Below are 11,230 nucleotides of genomic sequence, written 5' to 3' on the forward strand. Positions count from 1 at the left end.
ACTAACATTTATGAACTTGATTGTATGTTCCCCTGAAACACTTGACATTAATCCATTAGAGTGGGGTGGGATGCTGAAATCTGCATGTTCCCAAACACCCATGATTGAGATCCAATAAGGTATAAGGAACATAATTAGAGAGATGTTGTCTTGCTCATACAGCATTTATAAACTCCAGTTTCTGAAGCAAAGTTCCCTAAGGCCATAGTTTTTTTGTATGTTTTTTTTTTTCCTGATGCTCACCAAAGCAGCTTCCTAGAAACTTCAAAATGGCTTGCAATTTAAAAAAAAAGAAAGATAGTTTGTAGTAAACTATGTACATATTTGGAATAGTTGTTAACTTGAAAATGCATCTGAGACTGAGGTTGGGACACACCTGGTTTCTAGATAGTATCTGGTTTGGTTTGGTTTCTTTTCTTGGTCTGTTTTATGGGGCTGGGGATATTATGTAAGACCGTTAAAACGCTTGCCACGCACGCCTCCCCTGAGCTGCATCCCAGCCCTGAAGTCTACCACGCTACTCGGCCGCTCCATGGCGGGGGTACTCACCCAGCGTCAGGCCAGCTTGCCCTGTCCTCTCCTGACCCAGGGGGCTTTCCCACCTCACGACAGGTTTCTAAGTCGGTGTGAGAGAACTGGCAAACTGGGGAGACGTGTGACACTGAGGAAATAGCGTGGGGTAATTAATACAAGAGTGTGCAGACAAAATGCCTTCAGTTCTTCACTGCAGCGGCGCAAATGGAGGCGGGCAGATGCAGGAGGTGAGGCCTGGGAAGGCAGGGTTCTCAGCCCTTGCTTGGAGTGCTTGCTCGCAGGGGCTATTTTGCATCCAGAGCTGGAATTCCTCAAGATTTGCTCCAAAAAGCTCATATGAAAAGCAAGGAAGCCAGGTGTGGTGGTGCACACCTTTAGTCCCAGCACTCAGGAGGCAGGGGTAGGAGGTTCGCAGTGAGTTCGAAGCCACCCCAGGACTACATAGGGAATTCCAGGTCAGCCTGGTCTAGAGTGAGGCCTTACCTTGAAAAACCAGTGGCTGAGACCCTGGTGCACCAATTCTCTCTCTCTCTCTCTCTTAATCTCTCTCTCTCTCTCAAATAAAATTAAAAAAAAAAAAAAAAAAGCAAGGAGGGCTGGAGAGCTGGCTTATCAGTTAAGGCACTTGCCTGCAAAGCCAAAGGACCCAGGTTTAACTCCCAGACCCCACGTAAGCCAGAGGCACATGGCGGCACATGTATCATGGCCCTGACATGCTATGCCCATCCCCCCATCTCTCTCTCTCTCACACACACACACACACATACATACACAAGCAAGCAAACATTAAAAACAATTTAGGGCACACTTTCCTGTTGCTGTTGTCCATCTGAAGTTGGCCAGGAGGCGATGTCCACCCCGGCTCATGCCGTCATTGGCTCTCTGAAGCACAAGCAAGGATTTCCCTGCAATGAGTAGGATGTCCCTTCTGTCCCTTGTCACAAGTTTAAAGACCTCACAGTGTGTATAATGTAACCATTTGGGGTCTACTTTTAACTTGGACTAGTGTAACTTCATGCAATAAACTGAAAGAAAAAAAAATAAAGAAAAGAAAAAAAAAATTTTTAATGGAATCACAACTGGAAAACCAGTGTGGGACAAGCATTAATCTAGGGTCAGAAAAAAAACTGAATTCTAATCACAGATCTTCAAATAAAACAGGCAGAGTGATGTCTAGCAAATTGCTTCATCTTTTGGATCCCAGAGTCCTTACATGAAAAAAAAAAAAAAAACCCACTGGAATAATCGACGCCTACTTCAGTCTGCTAAGGCTGCCATAATAAAATACCACATGCTGAGTGCCTTAAACACAGACATTTGTTTTCTCACAACTTGAAAGGCTGGAGGGCTAAGAGCAAGGTGTGACAGCGTGCGCTGCCGTTGAAGCCTCTTTCCTTTGCATGCAAGTGACCAACTGCTCGTTGCATTCTCCCAAGTCCTTCCCTCCATGTTCACATAGCCAGCTCTCTCTTCATCTTCCTGTAAGGACCCCGGTCCTACCACATCAGCTCATTCACCTCCATTACCTCCTTAAATATCCTAATTCCAAGTGCAGTCTCATCATGCTGGGAGCCAGGGGAGACATTGTGCAGCCCATAACAATATCTAAGGCTTATTTCAATTAGCGCTTGCCTTGGGCTATCCAGCAGCTACCAAGTGCTGGGAACACAGGTTTATCAGACGTGGTCCTTGCTCTCCCTAGAGCTCCTTGTCCAGAGTGGTGAGGTGGTCTGTGACAAAGAAGGAGGGGACAAAGTGTCAACCCTAGATAGGAAAGGGAGCAGTTTAGGAAATGTCCCCCTCCCCGGGAGGCAACTTGAGAGGCTTGAATCGTGAGCAGGTAAGAGTTCATCGATTGGTCCAGGGGTGGGGAGTCCAGCAGAAGGGGCAAAGACTGGGAGTAGGATTTGGTGGGGTCGGTTAGGGGGCCAGGGCACAATCTGAAGTGGGGAACTGACGAGAGGGGCTGGCGCGGTGAGAGAAGGCCATGCTAAGCCACTGGACAGTTCAGTTAGTCAAGTGTCATCGCGTCTGAAGGGTTTCTGGCTGGTAAACAATCTGTTAAAATCCTGCAGTTTAGAAACCCCTAAAAGTCAGCAGGTTCGAAGTTCATGGCTGACCGACGTCAGCTGGTCAGTGATGGATTACACAGTTGCTGAATGCCTTCATTCTTGGTTACTTCTCCAGCAGGAGCAGTGCGGGGGGGGGGGTGAGCGCAGATTTTCACTGGCTCTTGATTATAAATTGCCTTCTAGACTCTGCAGTTCACTTCCCTTTGGCCTAGAGAGGAAGCATGCATCATTCTTGAATGTCTTATTTCATTACCATAAACGCCCATATCGGTAATTAGAACCAGTACTGTTAAAGTTGTGGTAATAAAGACATGTAAACTGTAAAGCCTGTAACCCTGAACTCTGCCTACTAAAGTCATCTAGGGCTGGAGAGATGGCTCAGTGGTTAAGGTGCTCGCCTTCAAAGCCAAAGGACCCAGGTTCGATTCCCCAGGACCCACATAAGCCAGATGCACAAGGTGGCACACACTTCTGGAGTTTGCAGTGGCTGGAGGCCCTCACGCGCCCATTCTCTCTCTGCTCTCTCTGACTCTTTCTATTCCTCGCTCTCTCAAATAAATAAATAAAAATATTTTTTAAAAAAGACTCATCTAAGTTGATAGGTCTGTGTACTGAGCAACAAAAGCCTCCCCCCCACAAAGCTTCCTGGGGGAAAGAATGGACATACAGGATTTTTTTTCTCTTTTTAAATTTTTGTTTATTTTTGGTTATTTGTTTGAGAGCAACAGAGAAAGAGGGAGAGAGATTGGGCACACCAGGGCCTCTAGCCACTGCAAACAAACTCCAGATGCATGCACCACCTTATGCATCTGGCTAACGTGGGTCCTGGGGAATCAAGCCTTGAATCAGGGTCCTTAGGCTTCACAGGCAAGCGCTTAACCACAAGGCCTTCCCTCCAGTCCTGGACTTACAGTTTTAAGGGGCTGTATCTCACATACTACAATAGCTCTGGAGAATAGTTCAACAGCAGAAAGAGAAATATCAATTGGGATATATGAGTAATTATTAATAACATTGATTCTAGTGCTCTCTGAAAATTTTTCAAAAATTAGACACTTTCCTATCATCAATTCTGTGCTAAAAGAAGATAAACATCCATCAGGAAAATGAAAATTAAAATTGTTTTAAAGACTGGACAGATGGCTTAGCAGTTGAGGTATTTGCCTGCAAAGCCTAATGACCAGGGTTCTATTTCCCCAGGACCCACACAAAGCCAAAGGCACAAAGTGACACACATATCTGGAGTTATATTGCAGTGGCTAGAGGCCCTGGTGTACCCATATTCATTCTCAATTTCTCTCTCTTTCTATCTCAGAATAGAGTGAATTCCAGGTCAGCCTGGGCTAGAGTGAGAGCCTACCTCAAAAATATATATGTGTGTGTGTGTGTGTGTGTATGTGTGTAAAGCTTATTTAGTCAATGAGAGAAAAGGTGGGCTGGAATCCCTCCCTTACTCATTTTCACAAATGGATCCCTTAACCATTTTGTCAAAAGCCTGGTGTAACAGCTGTGTGTGGTGGCACACGCCTTTAATCCCAGCACTCGGGAAGCAGAGGTAAGAGGATCGCCGTGAGTTCGAGGCCACCCTGAGACTACATAGTGAATTCCAGGTCAGCCTTGGCTAGAGTGAGACCCTACCTCAAAAAAAAAAAGAAAAAAGAAAAAGCCTGGTGGCTCCAGCCACTCTGATAGCACCTGCCCCTTGCTCCTACCCTCAAACTGTCCTGATTGAAGGGGAGAGCCTACACCCTAATTGAATGGAACAGACGGAAACAACCAGCAGAAACCAACCCCAGGAGACCTTTCACCATCCATAAACACACAAAGAATCATTTAGACCGGGTGGACAATGTGGCCACTATAAATGCTGGTCTCATGAGCAGTGATTCAAATGGCAGTTTCGGAAAGGATTTGCAGAGAGCTCTTTGGAAACAGAACATAGGCAGCTCAGAGTCCATGACATGTTCCAAGGTCAAACCCGACTGAACGAATTCCAGAGCAGCATTGAATGACTTCTTTTTCCCATCCTGTGCTGCACAAACCTGGGGGCATGTGACATCTCCTAAATTGCCTCCCTGACGGGCGATACCCACAGTACAGGGGGAAATGGTAGCAAGAGTTTTGAAAAGAGCAGAATGTTTTTCCAAAGCCACACTGAGACTTCTGGTGGATTCTACGAACTGCCCTGCTGTCTTACACTCTTAAGACAAAGGGAGGAATGGTCACGTGGACAGAGGAAAATCCTACCTTTTGTCCCATTTCACCTACTCCCTTCACAAGCCTGAAGAGCAAGCCTTGCCAGGTCTTCAGCTGGCAACTCGGCGCCACCCACCCACCTACGTAACGTAGCGGTGATCTGGTCTAATCTTACTCCCCCAAGCAAAGCGACTTCCTGATATTATGTGGAGAGTATTTGTTTTCTGAGCCCTACTAAAACCAATATTCTCATTATTTTTAGCTTAGCAATGTAGGCCTTTCTATGCCCTGAAGTTGTTACTGCCTAGCCTCATACAGTAAGAAAAAGAAAAAAAAAGGGGGGGGCTGGAGAGATGGCTTAGCGGTTAAGCCCTCACCTGTGAAGCCTAAGGACCCTGGTTTGAGGCTCGATTCCCCAGGACCCATGTTAGCCAGTTGCACAAGGGGGCGCATGCGTCTGGAGTTCGTTTGCAGTGGCTGGAGACCCTGGTGTGCCCATTCTCTCTCTCTCTCTCTCTCTCCCCCAAATAAATAAATAAATAAATAAATAAATAAATAAATAAATAAACAAACAAACAATATATATATATACCTATACATATATTGGGTAGCAGTGTTTAAGTAACTCAGACACAGGCAAACATTCTCAGAGACATTGTGAAGAGTCGTCTACAGAAGCAGCCAGACCAGGAGCTGGGATAGGTGTGCAGAGTGCCTGGCACACAAACTGTACGGAGGTCCTTGCTCTGTGCTGGCACGAACTAACCTGCTGACATGTTGAGTCTTGGCTGCCTCCTTTGCTTGGCCTTAGCCACTGGCTCACTGGCTTCCTGCTGTCACCTCTCCGTTCATTCTTCAGCGTCCTGCCGACCATTGACGCCGTGAGTGAGGGTAGAGCTTTAAGAAGGAATGGCTGAGTCAATGGTGAGGTTGCAATACAGAAGGAGTCCAGTGGGAGATATGGCCAACGTGGAGGCCACAGGTGACCCCAGATGAGAGTAGATCCCAAGAAGGATTGTAGAAAAATGACCTGACTCCTGGTCAGGCCCTGGGTTGTTGGTCCAAATAATAAAGAAATGGGCATAGACATTGTGAGATAAGCCATAGATGTTCTGATCCTACAAGAGGGCTCAGGGTCTCCGTGGGGTGGAGTCCACCTATGGAAGCCCCCTTCTCATCTCAGATACAATCATGCCTGCTCTGGGAGCTGATCCAAAACCCTTCCAGCATCCCAGCCTGGCCCACTGACAATGGGCCTCTCCCTGCATGTGACACGCACATACTTTCTTCCTGACAATCTCATGCTTTTCCGTCACCCTGTGATATCATAAAACCTATCCAGGCAGCTTAAAGCTGGAGGAAGAGACAAGGCACCTCTGGTTCGTGGATGTCAATAAATGATTCACATAATACACGCTTCTCTGTCAGGAACCTGGAGTATACTTGAGAACCTCAAGAAAAATGGGGAGAACCTTCTTCCTCCTCATCATCCTCATATAGAGCCTTCGCACGTGTCTAGCCGCTTTTCAATACCTCTTTCCGTATTCTCTTTCATGTGTTCACAACCCCTTTCTTTGACTCTCTTTTCCCTGCCTTTAGCTGGAACCTGCCACAATGTGACTCAAAACCCCAGCCATTCATCCATGTGGATCGTCAGAGCCGAGCCATGGATCCACAAATTGGACTTCTAGGCTCTGTTCATGGTGGCACAGCAAACCACTCTCCAGGTTCTGAACCACCCACATCGCTATGTGAAACCAATGACTGTTTGTGTGAAGAAAGCATTTCCCCTCCATGGGGCTTCTGCCAGCATGACTCAATCTCAGAATCATTATAGATAAATCACCATTATAATATGATCATATTTCAATTACCCGCTGTGTGCTCTGGGTGCATTATAAAGTAACTGAATTGCCTTGCTGAAATAAGTTCATTAAGATCATAATGTGTATAAGATTTTTTTTTAAGTGTGATGGAAAACAAAGGATAAACAGTGAAAACCTCTAAGTCCTTCAGAGGCCTCTCTAGCATGCTCAGAAACCACAAGCTTATCCGGTTGCAAAGAGCTCTAGGATGTAAAACCAAGCATCCTGTTTTCTTTCCGCCCAAATCTGTCACACCAAGAACAGCGAGGAGCATATACCCATCCTCACAACATGTAAGGTGCCTTTGACCTGGTTAACAATGTCAAAGTTTATGAAAACCACCCCAAGAAATGGCTAATCTGCGGGAGAAAAGGAAAAGCATTCATTCCCTAAAATAAAAAAGTAGATCATTATATGAAAAGATGCTTCTTGTTTAAAACAAAGAAATCAAAATCTATGAGGGATGGGGTTGGTGCCGAATGTCTATAATCCCAGAATTCAGGAAACTTAAAGAGGAAGAACATGAATTTGAGGCCAATCTGGGCTATATGTTGAGACCCTGTCTCAACCACTGCCACTCCAAAAAGAATATACATCAAAAATCAGTTTATAGCCAGGCATAGTGGCGCACGCCTTTAATCCCAGCACTCGGGAGGCAGAGGTAGGAGGATCGCCATGAATTCAAGGCCACCCTGAGACTCCATAGTGAATTCCAGGTCAGTCTGGGCCAGAGTGAGACCCTACCTCGAAAAACCAAAAAATAAAAAAAAAAAAATCAGTTTATGCATCTAAAAATATTGAAATGGTGGAGAATGGGGTATTGAACATGAAATAGAAAGAAATGAAAATAAAATGGTTATACAACCTTTAAAAGTTGATACTAGAGCTGGAGAGATGGCTGAGTGCAAAGCCTGCAGGTCTGGGTTCGATTCCCCAGTACCCATGTAAAGCTAGATACACAAAGTGGCACGTGTGTCTGCCATTCATTTGCAGAGGCTGAAAGCCCTGCACCCATATTCATTCTCAATCTCTCCCTCCCCCCCCACTCTCTCTCTCTCTCTCTCTCTCTCTCTCTGTCTTTTTCTCTCTCAGAAACAAAGAAAAAAATTTCAGTTGATACTGACCAGGATCATCTGTAGTGTGGCTCTATCTACATTAAATAAATATGCTTTTACATAAGAAATCGAAGGTGATTGGATTTGTGGGTGACTCATACAGTCATTTCTTTTGCAGCTGTTATAATGTCGAGTGTAAAATAAATGAAACTTGAAGAGAAAAGGAAAACAATTGAGACACTTGGCATGGTAGGCAGGCACATGGTCATTGTGCATCCTTCCTGAATTCCTTCAAAGCACCTCATGTTCTTGACCCAGGTAGAGGGAATACTTGGATTTCACAAAGGCCTGCTCATAAAGATGATGCTATGTGTTTCATGGAACTGAATTCTCAGAAGTGTTCTGTCTTTGGTAACAAATCTCAAGTACATTGAACTATCTAGTTAGCAATAATGCTTATTGTTTAAAACAATTATTGGGGGGGTGTTTGTTTTTGTTTATTTATTTGTGACAGGGTCTTATGTAGCTCAGCCTGTCCTCTGACTCCCTATGTAACCAAAGGTGACCTTAATCTTCTGATCCTCCTGCCTCTCCACCTCTAGAGTGAGGGGGTATGCGTGGGTACCATCATGGCCGGTTCATGAGATGCTGGGCACCAAGCCTAGAGCTTTGTGCACGCTAAGCAAGCACTCTGCCAACTGAGCTACAGCCCCCGCCCTAATGTGATTTCTCCATGACAAATATTGTACGAAAATCTTATTAAACAGAAAATGATGTATTTTTTTCTCTTCCCCCATTCCTCTTTTGTCTCTTCCCTCCTTTCTGCAGTTCTGCTAAGCCAATATTCTCTAGAATGAGCACAAAACAAATCAAATAACAGCTAAACAAATTGAAAAACAGCTTTTGTACATCAACATCAAGCAGGAAGATGCCAGGGAAAGACTGGAGTCCAGAGACGAACATGGACCATAGTGAAGCATCCACTTGCAAAGCACCTTCTAATTCGAGATCGGCAGAGATGGGAGTGATTTTTCTGGAAAGGGATGTGGATTGTGGATTAAACACCAGCTCATTGGAAACTGTCATTGAATAAGATCAGATAACATTCATGAAAAAATCATATCCAGGAAATATTTGAAGGAAGAGGAATATAAATGTGCTAGAACTAATGTGTAAAATACATATGTACTGAGATTTATAAGCTGTCCTTTTTAAGTCAAATTGAAAACAAAAAGCTTTAATCTTTCAATACTATTTTAACGAAAGGGCAGTTGATTCTAGATTGTTCCTATCTCAATAGCCAAGAGGCCTATCAAGTGTCATTTATTGAGGAAGCATTAGAAAATGCCTCTGACCTTTGGATCCTCATTCTCAACTGTTCATTTACTTCACTGTGTGATTAGTTCAGACCACTCAGTTATTAAGAGATGTAATGCTTCAAACTTTTTACCAGGTCTGTGTGCAGTTTAATCTGTCTGTACAAGTTATTACGGAGAAAGTGTTTCTGACATATTGCTATAAATCCATCAAACTGTATATTACAGGAAGTGCATCTTTACATCATAGTTCCCAAGCAACATAGATTTCCCTGTCTTTCAGGACACAGCATATCAAGGAACTCTGAAAAAATATAGAAAGCTCATTTTCACCTTGGATGCTCTCTCACGTACTAGATAGGCTGCTATCAAATAAACACTTTTTTTCTAATCCTCCCTAGTATATGCATAGGAATTTAATATGCTTTATAAATAGATATCTAAAATATATGGGTTTTCTATTTCTTTGCCATACACAGCATCAGAAACCAATATCCTTTATTTCCTTTACTGATAGATACTCATTTTTTGCTTTTTTAAAGAAATTATTCCATTAAAACCTATTTCTAAATGATAGTAAGTGGTACTAACAAAATAAATAAAAATTTAATAGCCTTAGAAATAAATGACTATATAATTATACAGGTCAAAGAAACTTGGTAGGAATAAGTTACTTTTTTCTTTACTAATAGTGGGTTTGAAAATTATGATGAGGAGGGTGGCTGGTATCTGGAAGGAGTTGCAACTAACCAGCTGTCTTCAATAATCTTTTGCTCCCAGAATTCCCCAACCCTTACCTTCATGACATGCCATGTTGAAATCCAACAACAGAGAAATATTTAATATTGAAGGAATCTCTGATCTGAGAACAAATGCATAAAATATACATGCAGAAATACTGGTGAAAGCCAGCCCATGTTCCATACCTGAACAGAAGACATGCAAGTCTTAAGAGCGTCTATTTGTAAGCTCAGAATGAGGTACAGTTAGTACACGTCACTAAAACATCAAATGGCTGGCTGAACTCTCCCCTTTCGCAATTAAGACCACATTCCTATTGTAGCTCGATGTTGCTAGTACTGGCCATTTTTCCACCATTAATGGAATAATGTTTCAAAATGCTAAAAGTACAAATGCACTCAAGTGCTTCAGTAAGGAAAACTCCATTCACGGAGAGGTGGCTTTCCTAAAGAACCAAATGATGGGACTACTTGGTCTCTATAATTAAAGCATCGGGCCAGGCGTGGTGGTGCACACCTTTCATCCCAGCACTCGGGCGGCAGAGGTAGGAGAATCGCTGTGAGTTCGAGGCCAGTCTGAGACTACAGAGTGAATTCCAGGTCAGCCCGGGCTAGTGTGAGACCCTACCTCAAAAAAAAAAAATCGGTCATTCTTTTTTGCGTTAAGTAGTAGATGCCCTGTTGCATTCAGAACACCCTATTTACTAAATTTAATTACACACAACTTTTTAAAGAATTCATCTTTTATTTAAAGGGAGGTATGTCTCTACAATAAAAACAAAAGGTACTGGATTCCTCTAATCCATGTAAATTTGATTCCATTAGGGAACTACACCACTAATAGTGGCATTAACAAAAGTGAAAAAGTACTTCCTATCCACTTGCAAATGCTTTTGAAAAGTTTTTGCCATAAAATCTAAGTGTAATTTAGCATAGTGTCATGCTATAAAGACGGCTCATTGATGATGTACCATTTGTACATAGATAACACACATGTAAATCACTAAATGTTAAGTATAAAAAGTATGTTTTTACCTTTTTAAAGACAAAAAAAAGTTACTCCCTTTCTCATTCTGTTCTGTCGTATTATGTCCAAAAGTTGTGTGTAATTTTTTTAAGGTCCAGGAAATGTAAAGAAATTTGTTGGAATACCTGAATTTCTGTAAAAAATAAAAATAAAAATAAGATTTTGTTACTTAAAGGAATGCTTGGTGGTGTGGTACACATTTGATTTCTCTCTTTGTCCAGTGATTCAGCCTATTAATTCCTTTGCTCATTGCTATGACCAAATAGCTCCCAATAAGCAACCTACATGGGAGCAAGTATGGCCTATAATTCACAATAAGATACTATGAAGGGGAATAAAAGGAGGTGAGAAAGCAGGGGGCCAAAGGAAACATGTAGTATGAAAGCAGAAAAGAGGCTAAGTTGGGGGGGTGGGCATAAGGGGAG

The 11,230-nt window shown here is 43.1% G+C and overlaps 1 protein-coding gene across 2 annotated transcripts in view; it reads left to right on the forward strand.

Annotated features, from left to right (window-relative positions):
* Lhfpl3 (LHFPL tetraspan subfamily member 3) overlaps nucleotides 1-10,979 on the forward strand; it is a 517,155-nt gene extending 506,176 nt beyond the window's left edge. For both annotated transcript variants that reach the window (XM_045136192.1, XM_004652886.2), the window contains one exon: nucleotides 8,551-10,979. Coding sequence is in view for 1 of the 2 variants with exons in the window: in XM_004652886.2 (XP_004652943.1) it covers nucleotides 8,551-8,579 (29 nt within the window). In the remaining variant the exon portion in view is untranslated. The remainder of the gene's footprint in view (nucleotides 1-8,550) is intronic.
* Nucleotides 10,980-11,230: the final 251 nt, after the last annotated feature.

The sequence above is a fragment of the Jaculus jaculus genome, chromosome 16 (assembly GCF_020740685.1).
Source record: "Jaculus jaculus isolate mJacJac1 chromosome 16, mJacJac1.mat.Y.cur, whole genome shotgun sequence".
NCBI classification, from domain to species: domain Eukaryota; kingdom Metazoa; phylum Chordata; class Mammalia; order Rodentia; family Dipodidae; genus Jaculus; species Jaculus jaculus.